The sequence below is a fragment of the Onychostoma macrolepis genome, chromosome 19 (genome assembly GCF_012432095.1).
Source record: "Onychostoma macrolepis isolate SWU-2019 chromosome 19, ASM1243209v1, whole genome shotgun sequence".
Taxonomy (NCBI): Eukaryota; Metazoa; Chordata; class Actinopteri; order Cypriniformes; family Cyprinidae; genus Onychostoma; species Onychostoma macrolepis.
This window is the reverse complement of record NC_081173.1, coordinates 22327474-22345576: the sequence shown is the minus strand read 5'-3', so window position 1 is coordinate 22345576 and position 18103 is coordinate 22327474. Positions and strand designations below refer to the sequence as shown.

The window sequence follows — 18103 nt, the reverse complement described above, 5'->3', positions numbered from 1 at the left end:
TTGTATTATTTCAATATATTATTTTTACGTTTCCCTTACGAAAGTTAACCATGGTTTTAGGCTACTACAAATTAAACCAAAAAAAAAAAAAACATGGTAACTACAAATTAACCATGGTTTTGCTGCATTAACCATAGTTTAACCATGGTATTTGTATTAAAACTGTGGTTATACAAATGGTAATCAATAGCCTATGCCAAAAAAAAAAAAAAACATGGTTACTACACTTTTACTACAATAAAACCATGGTTAATTTTCGTAAGGTTATTATGACTAAGGCTGCCTAAAATACACTATGGATACCACAGTAATTAAGGGAATAAAGGCACCCATTCAAAGAAAGAAATGCAGTAAATAAACCTGTTTTTTGCAGTCTATGAAATAAACGCATGTTTGATAGTCCTGTGGTAATAAGAGCCTCCGTACGGTTGATGGCAGCACCTCATATGAACCTCACTGAGTGCCGTTCAATTCATGTCGACCGTGTTGACAAGAAATACAACAAAGAGACGAGCTGCTTGTAGCGACATGATACATACCACGTTGATAACCAAGTAATTTTTTCTCACACATATGGAAACATAGGATACTGACATAAGTAAAGGTAAATGTTTGGTTTTAACGGTCGGATATTATGCAGTAATGTTATACGTTTAGCCTAGCTTAGCACAATTCGCCTGCTAACTAAACTGTTTAATGTCGAACTGTTTGGGATTATGTTTTGCCTGCCTAAAGTAACTTAACTAACAAGTGAAACGATGTTTATATTATTTATGAACTGGTAACGATTATTAGTCTCAATGTTTGTAAGTCTGAAATGCTTGTGTTTAAAAAGTTCAAGTCAGACTTTTATTTCATGTAACGTTAGAGTTGTGAAGGGACTGACTGTCGGTGTTTGTATTTGCTCGTTTACAGTTTATAAAATAAAACATTTGGTTAGAACTAAAATTTGATTTGTAAACAAGCGAAAGTAAATATGGATGCAGTTAACTCTATTTACCACCTGTCAGAAAGTAAGGCTTTATTTATTTCTTTTCTTTTCTTTTTATTTTACAGCGATAAAGTTGTAGTGTCAATGACACTCGCAGTAAAAGTGCCATGGTATTTCAATGTTATTACTTTAAGGACCTTAAAGTACAACATAAATACAATGGATTTTTAATATGGGAAACATTCAGTATCATGACAACAATGTGCTTTTTCTGACAGGGGGATATTTAAATAAGCAATGACCCATTATCACATCAGCATTAGACAGTTATAAAATAAATTATGACAATAACCAAAGGCATACCAATATAACATAGATGATATAGTTACTACTGTAAAATGGTAATACATTTATACTGGATATATTTCATGTAATTTTCAGTTTGTATAGTGAATTATCTTTGATTTTCACATTGTTCCTCTGCAGGTGGCACAGCTGTGGGCGCAACTGAATGTCAGCACAGAGAAAAGGACAAACACCTAACTTATTATTTAAAGGACTGACTTGTATTCAGCCCCGTTGGACATTTAAACTGAAGTGTTCTTTTGTCTATTAATGTGCTGGAGTGAATCCTTCCTACCAGACAAATGTATAAATTAAATGAATGATCTCTGTGATCAGGACATTTGAGAGTTAAACTGCATTTGATGAAGAAAAAGTGAGAACTGGCAGCCAGAATACTACAAAGCTCTGTTTGCATACTGGAAATATTACAGAAGCATAGACTCAAAAAGAAAGTTCTGGTCTAGGTCTTTCTGTAGTTCACGTTGCCTTAGCAGACTAGTTCTTTATTACACCCGTCCAGGTATAATTTTCTATACTGTGTGCAGGTTTGCAATATTTATACACATAAATATATATTTCTCTTCTTTTAGAAGAGACCTTGTAATATATCTTGTGTGGCAGCATTGCTCTTGTTTATAGAGCCTAAGCTGTATGTAGAATTTGTAAATATCACGTAAGATTCTTTAGTGACACTTTTTATTGAGACCTTGTGGACACTGTGAATGGTTTACTAGGTCTTATTAGACCTTAGGAGGGCATTTAAAAAAGTGAAGAAGAAGTGAAAAAGCTTAAGAAACTTAAATGGCAACAAAGATGGAGAACACTGGCCCAGCTGTTATGGGATTGAACACACACAACAGACAGCTTATAGGACAGCCTAAAGCCCCCACTCAATTAGGACCCCAAACTGTGAGTGCTCAGCCTGGAAAGGAGCCCATGGGGACCCAGAAACCAGCCAATGCATCTCAGGAAGGACCTGGTATCAGGTGAGTTGTCTTTACTCTCACTTTAATATTACGGTCGTTTTAATAAGTCCTTACTGAATAAAAATATTAATTTCTTTCTTAAAAATATTACTGACCCCAAACATTTGAACAGTAGTATATATATTAATATATTGACACACAGGTTTGGTGATGACTGGAAAAAAAGCCTACAGCTCCCTGATAAGGACAATAGAGTCAAAACTTCTGTAAGTCTTTCAGTGAAATGTTTTAAACCTTCACTTTTTTTAAAATAGCACAAACTGCATCCCCAACTAATGTAATGTCATTATAAGGATGTCATGATTTTTCACCATAACACAATGTAGAATTCATATATAAACATGCATCTGATTAATATTTTATGGTTGTTTTTCATTTTGTAAAGTATAAGTACAGATCTCCTTATGATCCATCAATTTCATACTCTTTCTTTATCACAAGGATGTGACTGCAACCAAAGGGAATGAGTTTGAGGACTACTGTCTAAAAAGAGAGCTGCTGATGGGAATTTTTGAGATGGGCTGGGAAAAGCCCTCCCCCATTCAGGTAATAGATGCAAGAAATTCAAAACATAGACAAGTTACAAGTCTTTCTGAGCAACATGGGTATCCTCAGTGTTTATGCTTAAAGGAATAGTTCACCCAAAAATGAACATTTGAAGAAAATGTACTCGCCCTCAGACCATCAAAGATTTAGATGAGTTTATTTCTTCATCAGAACAGATTTGGAGAAATTTAGCATTACATCACCTGCTCACCAATGGATCCTCTGCAGTGAATGGGTGCCATCAGAATAAGAGTTCAAACAGCTGATTAAAAACATAACAGTAATCCACATGACTCCAGTCAATCAGTTAATGTGTTGTGAAGTGAAAAGCTGAATGTTTGTAATAAACTGTCCCTTCAAGATGTTTTTAACTTCAAACTGTTGCTTCCTATAGTGGCATAAAAGCCACATTATAGTAATAGAGCCGTATTGTTGCTACAGTGGTGGAAAAGTCATCTTGTATGAATCAGTAGAGAAATATGCACAAATCAAGCACCTGATACAAGCGCAAACAGTCCAAAATGGTTCTAAACAAATATGTCAGTGGAGTTTGATGCGAGAGGACAACGGGATGAATTTTTTTGTATTGTGTACTCGTATTTTGGCCAGAAGCGACAATTTAAAGTTAAAATGCCTCAATGAAATTTGTTACTTGCAAACATGCAGCTTTTCTCCTCACAAGATGTTAATTAATGAACTGGAGTCATGTGGATTATTTGTGGATTATTGTGATGTGATTTAATCTCATTTTGATGGCACCCATTCACTGCATATGATGTAATGCTAAATTTCCCCAAATCTGTTCTGATGAAGTTAACAAATTCATCTTTATCTCGGATGACCTGAGGATGAGTACATTTTCAGCAAATTTTTGTTTTTGGGTAAACTATTCCTTAGATTTTATTTTTTATTTTAATTTTAGGAGGAGAGTATTCCTATTGCCCTTTCTGGCCGCGATATACTGGCTCGTGCCAAAAACGGGACCGGAAAGAGTGGTGCATACCTGATCCCCCTTCTGGAGAGAATTGACATAAAAAAGGATCATATCCAAGGTATCTCTCTCCCAAAACAGTTTACACAAGATGTACCTCTTATGCCCCACCCCTTTTTTTTTTGCTGTACTATCTTTCTGTGTTTACCTGCAGCCATTGTGATAGTTCCCACTCGTGAACTGGCTCTGCAGGTCAGTCAGATCAGTATTCAGATCAGCAAGCACCTGGGTGTCAAGGTCATGGCAACCACAGGTGGGACCAACCTACGAGATGATATCATGCGCCTGGATGAGGAGGGTAATGTTCAGTGATCACCTACTCATAAAGAGATTACAGTGTGATCATCTTCTGCAGTAAAAGCATGTTGTTCAAAACGTTTTTTATTTTTTGCAGTTCATGTTGTTATAGCAACACCTGGCAGAATTTTGGACTTGATAAAAAAGGGCATAGCCAAAGTGGATAAAGTTCAAATGATGGTTATGGATGAAGTGAGTATTGCACATGCTAACTGTTCATACCTGTCAGAATATGAATACAATTATAATTAATAAAATGATTATACCCTGTTGCACTCTGTCACAACTGAACATCTTGACAGAGTTATTTAGGTGTTTATATGTTATCAATACCACTGTTTTAAGTTTAAACTTCATTGCTTGTTTTAATATAGGCTGATAAGCTGCTCTCTCAGGACTTCGTGGTTATTATTGAGGAGATCATTGGTTTCCTTTCAAAGAACAGACAGATTCTGCTTTATTCAGCCACATTCCCCATCAGCGTACAGAAGTTTATGGTTAGATTTTGAACACATTTATGCTTTCATTGTGCTCATCTGTCTCTTTCTACATCTGCAGATTTGACATTTATAACACTTTGTATCTCTTCAGGCAAAGCACCTGCAGAAGCCCTATGAGATTAATCTGATGGAGGAACTGACCCTAAAAGGCATTACGCAGTACTATGCTTATGTCACAGAAAGACAGAAAGTCCACTGCCTTAACACACTGTTCTCCAGGGTAAAGAGTCAATTTCTGTTTAGGACATTTAAAAAAAAGTTATATTTAGGGCAGGTAAAATTTCGTGTCACAACAATGATGAATTCCTCAGGCTAGCCAAGACCTAGATGAGTTTGTTTCTTCATCAGAAAAGATTTGTAGAAATTTAGCATTACATTTAGCACTTTCTCACCAAATTGATCCTCTGCAGTGAATGAGAGTTTAAACAGCTGATAAACGCATCAAAATAATCCAGTAATAATTAAGCGATATGACTCCAGTCCATTTATTAATGTCTTGAGAAGTGAAAAGCTGTATGTTTGTAAAAAAAAAAAAAACCTTCATTCAGCTGTTTTCAGTCTTGTAAATTAAGTTATATACAACATATCTCATATCTCTCCTAAGTTTGGGGGGGGGTTTTTTCGCTGGAGGATGCAAAGTTATAAATAGAGGACTTCAGCCAAAATCTTTTCACTTCACAAGACATCACAATAATCCACGCGACTCCAGTCCATCAATTAATGATGTTTTTATCAGCTGTTTGGACTCTCATTCTGACGGCACCCATTCACTGCAGAGGATCCATTGGTAAACAAGTGATGTAATATTAAATTTCTCAAAATCTGTTCAAGTGAAAGAAATTATCTGCATCTTGGATGGACTGAGGGAGAGTCAATTTTCAGCAAATTTTCATTTTTGGGTGAACTAGTCCTTTTATGCATTAGATTCGGCTCTTTTGTGAATTATAAAAAATGGCATTGTTTCTACAGTTGACATGACCCAAGCACTTTTTCTCTCCACAGCTGCAGATAAATCAGTCCATCATCTTTTGTAACTCTACTCAGCGAGTGGAGCTTTTGGCCAAGAAGATCACACAGCTGGGCTACTCCTGCTTCTACATTCATGCAAAGATGATGCAGGTACTGTATGTATTTTGCTGTTGTCAGTTGCAGTGCAGTTAAAATCTGTTCAGTATGATTTACTAATTTCAGTCAAATATTTGAAACTTGTGACTGCAAACATGTTGTGCGTCATTTCATTCATATGGCAGGAATACAGAAACCGTGTTTTCCACGACTTCAGAAACGGGCTTTGCAGGAACCTTGTTTGCACAGGTGAGTGTAGTACATAATATGGTATCTTACCTCTTTTTTTTGTGTAATTGCATAATAACCTCAACTGTAAAAAAAAAAAAAAATGTATGTTTTTGTCAAGGTGTTTCTAACTAAGTGAGTTTATGCTCTTGAAACAGATTTATTCACTAGAGGCATCGATATCCAGGCAGTAAATGTGGTCATCAACTTTGACTTTCCCAGGAATGCGGAAACATACCTGCATCGCATCGGACGCTCAGGTGAAGTTAACAAACAACACGGATGTGGTGGATTACATTATTTAGACTTTACACTTTTATATTAAATAGTTTACACTTTTATAATATGTATAATGTATCATTATATGGTCCCTGTGTTTAATTTGTAGGCAGGTTTGGACATTTGGGTTTGGCAATCAATCTCATTACCGCTGAGGACCGCTTTAACCTGAAGACCATTGAGGACCAGCTGATGACGGACATAAAGCCCATTCCCGGCAGCATTGATAAGAGCTTGTATGTGGCAGAGTTTCACTCTTTGAACCCTGACTGTGAGGCAGAGGCGCCTCAGCCCGGCGAAGGCTCTGAAGCCCATTAGGAAGCACCATTAGAGAGCAGGTAAAGGCATACAGTTGGCAGACTTTATGGACTTATGTCATGTAATGGGGAAAATTCATTTAACGTTTGTTTATTGATCTGAGAATACCTAATATTGCAATGTCTGTTAATATTTCCATGTTGATTCAGTGATAATTGGACTGACTTTTCCATTTGCTTTTTCTAGGGCAGTTGGAGAAACTGAACCAGACTTTTGCATCTGCTTTTGCACAAACCAGTAACCTTTTCTGCTCATAACTTTCCTCATCTTGTCCACCTCCACAGTATTTTTTGTTTTTAGTCGCTGTCAGTATTTTGCTCTCTTTTTTGCATTCATTGTTCATTTTTGGGGTGGTTATACCCTCTTTATAAATGACCATACACATTCCAGTTGAGACATGCAAGAATAAAAACAAAACATTCAGAGAAAAGTTCCTGTTTGATAGAAAACAATAAACAAAGTTAATGGTGAAACTAGAGTGAAAATGAAGCATACTTGTATCATTAGTTGAGAATTTACACACAAACCCTAGAACAAAACCTGTTGAACCCAAGTGCCTTAATATATATCGTCTCTGTCTTAGATTAATATGTCATTGCTATGTTAAAGTATTCCCAAAGACTAAACACAGGATTTTGAATCCACAGCATATTGGTGCTACTGGATTCTGTGAAAGAATCATTGGTATGGATTTATTGATGAGAAGCATTTCAAATTCTCTTCATATTCAGTCTGAGGCAGCTAGAGAAACCAGCATCCATGGAAATATTGCAGAGCTCAGGATTCAGGTGTCAACATGAACCATTGCACTAAACTACCTGAGAAAAAAAATCTGCATTAATATTGGTGCTTTTTGTAGTTTCATTAGTAGTCACAGATAAATGTAAATTTGGAATTCATAAAGAAATTTACATGTAAATTATGGTTTCAAACAGAGACTAAATTTGTGAAATTTTTTTATATATAATTCTGAAACTATATTATATTAGACATTGCTAACTTAAACAGGCATGCCAAAACTGGCATAATGTGAAAGATGTCAGACTACTACGTGAAAGCTGATACAAAAATTCACCACAACGCAGTCATTATACATTAGCAGATCCTCACATTTATATGTACAACTATGTTAAATGATTTGTCAAAAGAATCTGTTTGGTTTCTTTTTTTTCTTCTTCATTTAAAGGTTGGTGAGAAGGCTTTTTTTTTTTTTTCAAAATAGCATCTTGCAGTTCTTTTGAAATTAATGAATGTATAAAGTTGGTAATGAATGGATTTATTAGATTATTTCCAGATGTGTGTGTGTGTAACTTTGGCAGAAAGGAGGCAAAATTTTCTTTTTATTCCCTTTTGGTTGTTTGCAAGAGGCTTTTCATAACCTCATCTTGCATTTATGAGATATTTTGATTAAGAGAGTATTTTCATACAGCAGAATTGTAGCATCTTCTCAGTGGCAGCTGTGTTTTTTTTTTTTGTTTTTTTTTTCTCCAAAAGATGTTCTATTGTGGATTTTTTTTTTATGCTATGCAGGGATATGTGGCATGTAGCTCAAAGCTTTAGCGTAGAAACCTCCATTTGCATGTTTATTTAGCTATTAAAACAGCGCAGTTCAGGCCAATATGCACTGAGCAGTTAAATTAGGAAACCTTGAGCCAGATTGCAAATTTCTGCTGGTGATGCTGTGCTACTCAAAAGGTTTTTGTTTAGGTCTATTAGCATATTTCAAAATCATATTGTAGTGGACAAAATTTAATTCTTTATCCATTCTGTCATGCAGTGATGAGCTGTGAATTTTTCCTTATGTTTTATATGGTTTATCACAGCTAATGGAAGTGAGGAGCAGATGTTATGGGGACAATTGTTTAATGTACATTTTGTATAGGATTTCTGGAGAGAGAAAAATTTTGATGCGTGATATCGTTTCTAATTGATGCAAGAATGGTTTAATGCTCGTGAGCGATTTTTGTTATGTCTCTATTGTTTATTTGAATAGCTCGAGGTTATAGTATGTATTATAGCTTGAAATAGAATGAATGTGCCATCTGTCCCAAACTTTATTACATTCATATGAGAGATAACGGTACAGTTTTTCTTTATGTGAATGTGGAAAAGTATCTGTATCAGGGGATGTATTTTTTTGAAATTTTCCAAAGGAAACACTTTAACATTTAAATTGGTAAACTGTTTCTTATTGAATTGACTGTAGTAAATAATTTTTGTGAATCTACTTTTCTTTTTTTCTTTTTCTGACTTGTTCAATTTGAACACAAATTTGTCACTCGAATGTGTCCATAAATCTTATTAAATTGTGTCCTATATTGTTGTTATTATCATTAATAATATTTATTATATACCTAATTCCTATTTCATTGTTATAAATATTATTTACTAATTGGAAACATTTGCTGTTTATTAGAGGAGAGTTTTAAAATGACTAGTTGTTACAGTACTTAGTCCGGGGTTTTCAATATTTATTTCATTAAGGATCCATTGCATAAATCGAATGACTAAACTCTAGTTCTGTTTGTTTTTTTAATTCTATGTACATCTTACAGTTCAGGTTATGGGAACCCATGCGACCTCCAAAACCCATTCGTTGACCTTCACGCAAATGCCCTTTTACTTTGTGTTCGCTCTCTCAAACCCGCTTCATTTTTACGTAGTGATTGTCAGGTTAACAGACCAATAGCCATTTAGCTTTGGTTTTCTCGAGCTGAAAGTAGGAGGGCTACCGGGCGGAGGCGTAAAGGTAGTCTGACTCGTTTCCACGAATCGGTTCTTTTGAACAGTGAATAAACTCACTGAGGAATTATTTTACGTCGTGACGTAATTGCGTCATCGCTGCGCAGAAACTTTTTTTCTATCACATTTTATGATGAGGGTGTTTTAGTTTTAAGTTTGTTGAAGACATAATGCAACTTAACGGCAAAATATATGCATATAATTGACACGAGAACCGCTCGGACTGTTCGTTACATGAACCATTCTGTCCGACTCGTAAACGAGTAATGACACTGGGGTTTTGTGAAGCGATTCAACAGACTCGTTGAGAAGATCCGACTCTGACAGAATGAATCATTCACAAAACGAACATCGTTAGAAGAACACGTGGTTTTGTAATCTGGAGAACCGTCCTCTGTGAAGCTCAACGTGAGTTGTCATTGAGTTTATTTTCTAAAAAAATCTACAGCACCCTTTAGGGGTTCTCAGCTAGAAATATTGCTACTTGTTAAATCTAAACGGCGTTTATATTTCCAGTGTCTGTAGTGTCTCACGAATAGCAAAAATCATGTGGCTTTTAGCTTTCAAGCTAATTTGTGAGAGGATTATGCGTTGAATTTTAACCTGAATGCTTAACGAAACAACTGCAGCTTCTAATCGTACAAATCCAATTGTTAAGTAATTTCCTTTATGCAAAAGACCTTCAGGGACTTACTGCCTAAACATGACATGCATGCTTATCGTATCGTTATCGTTCACAAATGAAAACTACTGATTTTAGAGCCAACCACTACTGATTACATTACATTATTTCTCTGTCCTGTTTAAGAATGGGCAGTGTGTTGGCTGCCAGTGCCCCCAGCCCTCCTGCACCTGGGCCAGGTGGACCAGGTTTGGTGTCAGTCCCACCAGGATTCACGATGCCCTCCGTGTCCCCCGTCTCTGTGCCTGGCAGCTCTTCATCTGGGCACCAGGAGACTGAGCCTCCCCTTTCAAACCCCGGTGGCTTTGAAGAGTGCCACCGCAAATGCAAAGGTATGAAAATAATTCTTTTTTTAAGAGATTATGATATTGAAGTCATTACAAAACTATTAACAAAGTTTTAATTTAAATGTTATGTTATCATATATATATAAATATTTGAATTTTGAGATTTTGTTTTCAAGAAATTAATACTGATTAATACTATTATTATAATATAATAATAAGGATGAACAACATTGATCAAAAGTGACTGTAAAGACATAATGTTACAAAAGATTTGTATTTGTACTCCTGAAAAATCCTTAAATGTATCACAGTTTCTACACTGATAATAAGAAATGTTTCTTGAGCACCTAATCATCATATTAGAATAATTTCTGAAGGATCGTGCGACACTGATGTTTGGAGTAATGGCTGCTGAAAATTAAGCTTTGCCTTCACGGGAATAAACTACTTTTTAAATTGTAAATTGTTTTTATTGTATTTTAGACCATTTAAATGCAGCCTTGGTGAGAAAAAGATTTGTAAAAGTTCTTACAGACCACAAAACTTTTGAACAGTAAAGTATTTTTGGACAGCATTTTTTAAAATTCCTCATTTTTATGATAACATTTACATTTACAGGTGATTCATACTAAAATTGTGTTCAGCAGATTAATATAAAGCAGTTATATAAAAAAAATTTTCAACTACATTCCATTTTAATCTTTCTTATATTTAAATTTGAATTTTATATCCTGCTTCCTCAGTTAAAATTCAATTCAAATTCAGGAATTTCTTTGGAACTTAAAGGCCATTCCCAATTCAGCTGTATCTTGTATGACTTTACTTTGAATTTTCATAATTACAAATTCAAATGTTTTTACACTAATGTCTGTTTGTCCCTCAGAGGTGTTTCCTATGCAGATGGAGGGTGTTAGACTAACAGTGAACAAGGGCTTGAGCAACCACTTCCAGGTCAGTCCAGTGTGTCCACTGGTGGATTTTCTTGGGCCATGTTGTTAAAGGAAGTATTCTTGATCATCAACATCATCTCTTGTTTTATTTCATAGGTCAACCACACGGTGTTGTTAAGCACTCTAGGAGATTCCAGTTACAGGTTTGGAGCTACTTATGTGGGGACCAAACAAACAGGACCAGCAGAGGTACACAAATTTAGCTTGCAATATAAATAAATATAAATATATTTTCCAGAACAAAGGCTGTTTAATTTGAAAAAAGGGATTTGTGCCGTTTATCCAAATATTTATAGTTTACCTAAATATTTTTATCAGGCCTTTCCTGTCATGGTTGGTGACATGGACAACACGGGGAGCCTAAATGCACAGATTATTCATCAGATCACAGACAGAGTGCGCTCGAAATTTGTATTCCAGGTGTGTATTTGTGAAAAGAGCCTATATATGGTGATTTTATGATTAGTTATGCTGTAATATTAATGCATTACTGGACATACAATCTCAATCAGACTCAGCAGCAGAAGTTTGTGAACTGGCAAGGAGATGCTGAATTCAAAGGAGAAGATTTCACTGCTGCTGTGACCTTTGGCAACCCAGATGTCTTGGTTGGGTCAGGTAATTGTCTTCGGTTTCATCCATGTTTATTTGTGCCTCAATTTGAGGTTTAACTCATCTTGTTAACTCATCCAACGTGTTTCCTCTCTGTTTCTCTCTCCTCCTGTCCCTCCATCTCTCTCAGGAATAGTTGTAGCTCATTATCTCCAGTCTGTGACTCCATCGCTGGCATTAGGGGGTGAGCTGATGTACCACCGACGGCCCGGAGAGGAGGTAACAGTCATGTCTCTGGCAGGTCGATATACAGGTAAGCACAGAAAGAAACAATAGTAGATAGGTATGTGATTTATCACATTTTCATCATAGTGATGAATTACATTACAAAGTTGAAAAGGTACTCAAGTGTATCCTCCTAGGCTACATCCACATTAATCTGAATAAACGCATCTCTTTTTTTTTCTATGCTTTGGCCTTTTGTCCAGTGAAAACAGCTTTTTGAAGTCACTCTCCAAAGTGGATACATTTGAAAATGAAATGCATATTGTATCCATATATACAGGTGCTGGTCATATAATTAGAATATCATCAAAAATTTGATTTATTTCACTAATTCCATTCAAAAAGTGAAACTTGTATATTATATTCATTACACACAGACTGATATATTTCAAATGTTTATTTCTTTTAATTTTGATGATTAGAGCTTACAGCTCATGAAAGTCAAAAATCAGTATCTCAAAATATTAGAATATTACTTAAGACCAATACAAAGAAAGGATTTTTTGAAATCTTGGCCAACTGAAAAGTATGAAAATGAAAAGTATGAGCGTGTACAGCACTCAATACTTAGCTGGGGCTCCTTTTGCCTGAATTACTGCAGCAATGTGGCGTGGCATGGAGTCGATCAGTCTGTGGCACTGCTCAGGTGTTATGAAAACCACAGGTTGCTCTGATAGTGGCCTTCAGCTCATCTGCATTGTTGGGTCTGGTGTCTCTCATCTTCCTCTTGACAATACCCCATAGATTCTCTATGGGGTTCAGGTCAGGCGAGTTTGCTGGCCAATCAAGCACAGTAACACTATGGTCATTGAACCAGCTTTTGGTACCTTTGGCAGTGTGGGAAGGTGCCAAGTCCTGCTGGAAAATGAAATCAGCATCTCCATAAAGCTTGTCAACAGAAGGAAGCATGAAGTGCTCTAAAATTTCCTGGTAGATGGCTGCGTTGACTGTGGACTTCAGAAAACACAGTGGACCAACACCAGCAGATGACATGGCAGCCCAAATCATCACAGACTGTGGAAACTTCACACTGGACTTCAAGCAACATGGATTCTGTGCCTCTCCACTCTTCCTTCAGACTCTGGGACCTTGATTTCCAAATGAAATGTAAAATTTACTTTCATCTGAAAAGAGGACTTTGGACCACTGAGCAACAGTCCAGTTCTTTTTCTCCACAGCCCAGGTAAGATGCTTCTGACGTTGTCTCTGGTTCAGAAGTGGCTTGGTAGCCCTTTTCCTGAAGATGTCTGAGCGTGGTGACTCTTGATGCACTGACTCCAGCTTCAGTTCTCTCCTTGTGAAGCTCTCACAAGTGTTTGAATCGGCTTTGCTTGACTGTATTCTCAAGCTTGCGGTCATCACTGTTGCTTGTGCACCTTTTACTACCCAAATTCTTCCTTCCAGTCAACTTTGCATTTAATATGCTTTGATACAGCACTCTGTAAACAGCCACACCTTTCAGTAATGACCTTCTGTGACTTACCCTCTTTGTGGAGGGTGTCAATGTTCATCTTCTGGCTCATTGCCAAGTCAGCAGTCTTCCCCATTATTGTGGTTTCAAAGAACAAGAGATACCCAGAATTTATACTGTAGGGATGGTCATTTATTCAAACTCAAATGTAAATATTCTAATATTTTGAGATACTGATTTTTGACTTTCATGAGCTGTAAGCTCTAATCATCAAAATTAAAAGAAATAAACATTTGAAATATATCAGTCTGTGTGTAATGAATGAATATAATATACAAGTTTCACTTTTTGAATGGAATTAGTGAAATAAATCAACTTTTTGATTATATTCTAATTATATGACCAGCACCTGTATCTATGTACTTATCCACATATTGATTTCAAAAATATGGAGATTAATACAGATGTAGCCTTAATAAAATGTAATACAATATGCAATAAAAATGTGCAAAGTAAACAGATATTTTAAACAGATGATTAAAGTGCAATATTTATTTGAAAACAAATATTCAGTCTGTAAGTTTTATTACGGCATTTTAAAAATCTGAATGGGCATTTGCAAACAGGCAGCAACTTCATCGCCACACTGACACTAGGAGGAGCTGGAGCTCATGGGTCGTATTACCACAAAGCCAATGATCAGGTAAATGTTCATCAGCAGAGCGAGTCATGTCTGTATTTGTTAATTTCATGTTGTTTTATTGCTTTATAATGACATTTTTGTTGTTTGGTATTAGTTGCAGGTCGGTGTGGAGTTTGAAGCAAGCACCCGTACGCAGGACACTAGTGTATCATTTGGATACCAACTGGATGTCCCCAAAGCTGATCTGGTCTTTAAAGGTTGGTAAATATGCATGCATTTGTACATACAGACAGCATTCATCAACATCTCATCATTTTGTAGGGTTATGACGAATTCAGCAATTGCACATGTGCTCCTAAGTTTAAAAAATTAAAATAAAAATGCAAGAGTGCATAAAGAACTTAATAAAAATGGCTCAGTATAAATGTATTAAGTAATTACTTTTACCTTAAACAAAGGGATATTAGGAGGAATTTACAAGCAAATTGATTTAATTTATTTGAATACTAAGAGTACACTGGGTTTTTAAATATTTCTGCTTCAAACTGTATTTAATAATTATGGAATAATGTGTTTTTTAAACATTGAATTAAATGCCAGATACAGTTTATGTAACCAAAAAAAAAACAAAGGAAAAGAATAAGAATAAGGTAACACTTTACAATAAGGTTCATTAGTTAACTACATTAGTTAACATGAACTAATAATAAACTGCACTTATACAGCGTTTATTAATCTTTGTTAATGTTAATTTCAACATTTACTAATACATTATTAAAATCTTGTTAACATTAGTTAATGCACTGTGAACTAACATGAACTAACAATGAACATCTGTATTTTTATTAACTAACGTTAGCGAAGATTAGTAAATACAGTAACAAATGTATTGCTCATGGTTAGTTCATGTTAGTTAATACATTAACTAATGTTTAACTAATGAACCTTATTGTAAAGTGTTACCAAGAATAATAACCAGAAAAGAATGTTCTGCATAATGCAGGACTTTTAAGAACCCTGCAGTGCTCAAATAGTTATTTAATTAATTATATCAAAGCCTTTTTGAAGTTTAATAATTGCATTAATCCTTGTCACAGTTCCTGTTCTCTTGTTAAACTCATAAAATGATAATTACAACTTTTGTTATATCATCTAAAATATTTTTAAAAATGTATAGCCTTTTTATTCACACACATACTCTTAAATACATTTTTTACATTTTTACATTTTAACATTATTTTTAGTCACATGTGTAATTGTGTCATCATTTTTTGAGCAGCATTCCAGTTCAGTCTTATTTAAAACATTTGTGTCATTCCAAAGAGTATTGCCTGATATTCCAATGAAAATCCACCCCAGATACCTTACTTTTTACAAAATCTTTATCCTGTCTTTGCAGTCTGCATGAGATAGGGTTCCTACAGGGTTTGGAAAAGTATGGAATTTGGATTAAATACTTTCCAGGTCTGGAAATGTATGGAAAAATATTTGTGTTTCCAGACTTTGCAAAAATAAAAAAAATACAGACTTTTATGTGCGCACAAGAAACCATTAAATTTAACATATAGGACAATGCACACTGAGCCACCTGTTGTGCCATCAGCCCATTTCGCGGTGTGGTTTCTTGGCCGCCACAGACTATGCATTAAAGAGACCTAAGGCCTTGAAATATGGCATACTGCCCCAATAAAAGCCAAATCTTGAACACTTTTTTTTTTTTTACAGTAACAGTCTTTTTTTATAGACCTTTGAACTTTTCATGAAATTTTATGCCTTCAGTCCATTTCGTGTCATGGTTTCTCCACCACCACAGAGGATGTGTTAAATTGGACATTAGGCCTTGATATTAGTGGTACTAACGTAAGAAAAGCAAGATTTTGAGCAGGTAGATCTCTGTTAATTCATGTGCATTCATGCTATCGTTGTATTCATAGTAAGATGGTAGTGATACACAAAGGAGACAGGTTATATAAAACTAGAAATTGTAATGCATAAGCATGCAAAACATTCCCATGCACATGTGAATAGTTTCTCGATGGCACAAAAAAGTTTCTTGTGTACATGTAAAAGTCTGTATTTTTTTTATTGATTTATTATCTTTTATTTTAGGCATTCTGTATGTTGTCACTTAGAGAAAATCAATGGAAAAAAAAAACCCCTGAGAAAATAAAAAATATTTACAGATGACTGTATTATATACCAAATATAAAGCTGAAAATAATGCTCTATGAACCATTTATGTTAACTATGTTCTGAATCTACCAAGAGGTTTGGAAATTTGAGTCTGGAAATGTATGGAATTTTGAAATGGAAAATGTGTAGGAACCCTGATGAGATTTCTTTGGTTAAAATGTATGGGATATAAATTTTTCACTCTCTCTGTAGGTTCTATAGACAGTAACTGGGTGGTTGGAGCCACGCTTGAAAAAAAGCTGCTGCCTCTGCCTCTGTCACTGGCCCTCTGCGCTTTCCTTAATCACAGAAAAAGCAAGTTCCAGTGTGGGTTTGGCATCACCATTGGTTAATCCTACCATCTTTCTTGGTTAATGCTGCAGTTTACACACCAGTGCTGTGGCTGGTGAAACAGTAAAGATTGGACACACTTGCATATTTATCCACAACTGTACAAAATCAGTCAGTAAACATGAAGCAAAATAAAGTAATATTTGTTGTTAGTTCCATGTATTAGACCAACCTTTGCAGTGATAATTCCAATATCCAAAAAAGTACATTTAAAAACATCACTACTGCTCGATGCATTATAAGAGAAACCAAGAACAAATACAAACATACAATTTGCCTTTCATTTTCTTGTTTACGTTCATTTTTTTTAAATATAAATTATTTCCTTGTTTATTTTTTGTTTTGTGTTGCATAGTTTATTTTCCCTATGCAATGAGCAGGGATTTTTTTTCACAATGATTTTAATCAAGTTGCTGGATCTCTGTACTCGTATAGGTACCTATATAAATAAAATATATGCATTGCAAGTATTGTGAAACATGGATAAATTCTTAAAACATATATCTGTCCATCAAACTGAGATGCATGTAAATGAATGTATTTTTGTTGGTGTAAAATTTTTCATTTGGAGGTAGAATTGTTTTTCTAATGAATTTGTCTGATACACTGTTGCATAACTGAGAAACATAAACAAAAAAAGCCTAAAAAAGGAGATTAAAGGGTGGATATTTTATTACCAAATCCTAAATTTATGACATTTGCCACAGTTATAGTTTTTTTTCCCCCACCACATACAGTGCCTTCATAAACACTTTATAAATATGTATATTGTGTATTGCCTAATAATGTCTCCACACCAAGTATAGTGTGTGTATGATTAAGTATAAAACTTATAAATGACTAAGTAAGGGATAATCAACGGCTAGCTGTGCATTAAACGATTTGAATGCACGACGTGGAGGCGAAGAACCGCCGGACGCGCAGCGAAGTGCATTCAAATCGTTTAATGCACAGCTAGCCGTTGATTATCCCGTTTATGCCATGGTCATTTCCCAGCATTCACATATTAAAGATGTTAATAATATATGCGCTGCAATATTTGACCGGAACGATAAAAATGACGGTTATTTTCGTCTGTATTACTATTCAACTGTAACTGTATGTTACTATGGCTACCAATGTTTATAGGAAGTGCATTAATATAGAACGTGATTAAACTGACCTGGAACTACCTGCAGTTCAACGAATTTAATCAACACCTACCAGCCAATCAGAATCGAGTATTCAGACAGACCATGGCATAATAATAGATAATATTGTGTCTGTAGCTGATATGATTGCTTACGTTAACAGTAATTTTATTTTATTTGTTTACCAAGCACATTGACTCTGTCCGGTTTTTAATTTTTTTTTTAGGTGAATACATGCCAGAACATAATATAGTAAAATAAAAAATACAAAACACATTAGTTGTCCCATGTCCCTTGCTTCCTTTTTCTTAGTGATTGCATGTTCAGCAGATATCAGACTCTTTTTAAATGCAGATAAGTGTTGTGATGAAGAGGGCAATGTCCAAAACGATCCTCTTTAATACCTGACTCA

At 35.2% G+C, this 18103-nt stretch overlaps 2 protein-coding genes across 4 annotated transcripts; both read left to right on the top strand.

Moving 5' to 3' along the window:
• Positions 1-429: 429 nt before the first annotated feature.
• LOC131526393 (probable ATP-dependent RNA helicase ddx6) lies at positions 430-8797 on the top strand. 3 transcript variants are annotated; one of them, XM_058754679.1, is made up of 14 exons: positions 430-554; positions 1418-2262; positions 2405-2468; positions 2704-2808; positions 3731-3860; positions 3954-4097; positions 4194-4288; positions 4471-4593; positions 4688-4816; positions 5599-5715; positions 5847-5910; positions 6048-6149; positions 6278-6506; positions 6673-8797. In XM_058754679.1, the coding sequence occupies exons 2-13, from the start codon at positions 2078-2080 to the stop codon at positions 6484-6486; spliced, it is 1467 nt and encodes a 488-aa protein (XP_058610662.1). In that variant the 5' UTR covers positions 430-554; positions 1418-2077; the 3' UTR covers positions 6487-6506; positions 6673-8797. The 3 variants fall into 3 exon arrangements, with proteins under 3 accessions (XP_058610662.1, XP_058610663.1, XP_058610661.1); XM_058754680.1 differs by having other exon boundaries at positions 447-604; positions 6678-8797; XM_058754678.1 differs by having other exon boundaries at positions 447-604.
• A 149-nt stretch (positions 8798-8946) lies between these two features.
• On the top strand, positions 8947-17967 carry tomm40l (translocase of outer mitochondrial membrane 40 homolog, like). The gene is made up of 10 exons (XM_058754684.1): positions 8947-9636; positions 10037-10242; positions 11081-11148; positions 11244-11336; positions 11466-11567; positions 11660-11765; positions 11890-12012; positions 14022-14098; positions 14193-14295; positions 16424-17967. The coding sequence occupies exons 2-10, from the start codon at positions 10038-10040 to the stop codon at positions 16561-16563; spliced, it is 1017 nt and encodes a 338-aa protein (XP_058610667.1). The 5' UTR covers positions 8947-9636; position 10037; the 3' UTR covers positions 16564-17967.
• Positions 17968-18103: the final 136 nt, after the last annotated feature.

Coding starts and splice junctions, on each gene's coding strand:
- LOC131526393 (XM_058754679.1), top strand. CDS start 2,078: ATGGCAACAAAGATGGAGAACACTGGCCCAGCTGTTATGGGATTGAAC. Junction 2,809..3,730: donor AAAAGCCCTCCCCCATTCAG/GTAATAGATGCA, acceptor TTTTAATTTTAG/GAGGAGAGTATTCCTATTGC. Junction 4,289..4,470: donor AAATGATGGTTATGGATGAA/GTGAGTATTGCA, acceptor GTTTTAATATAG/GCTGATAAGCTGCTCTCTCA.
- tomm40l (XM_058754684.1), top strand. CDS start 10,038: ATGGGCAGTGTGTTGGCTGCCAGTGCCCCCAGCCCTCCTGCACCTGGG. Junction 11,568..11,659: donor GCTCGAAATTTGTATTCCAG/GTGTGTATTTGT, acceptor AATCTCAATCAG/ACTCAGCAGCAGAAGTTTGT. Junction 11,766..11,889: donor AGATGTCTTGGTTGGGTCAG/GTAATTGTCTTC, acceptor CATCTCTCTCAG/GAATAGTTGTAGCTCATTAT.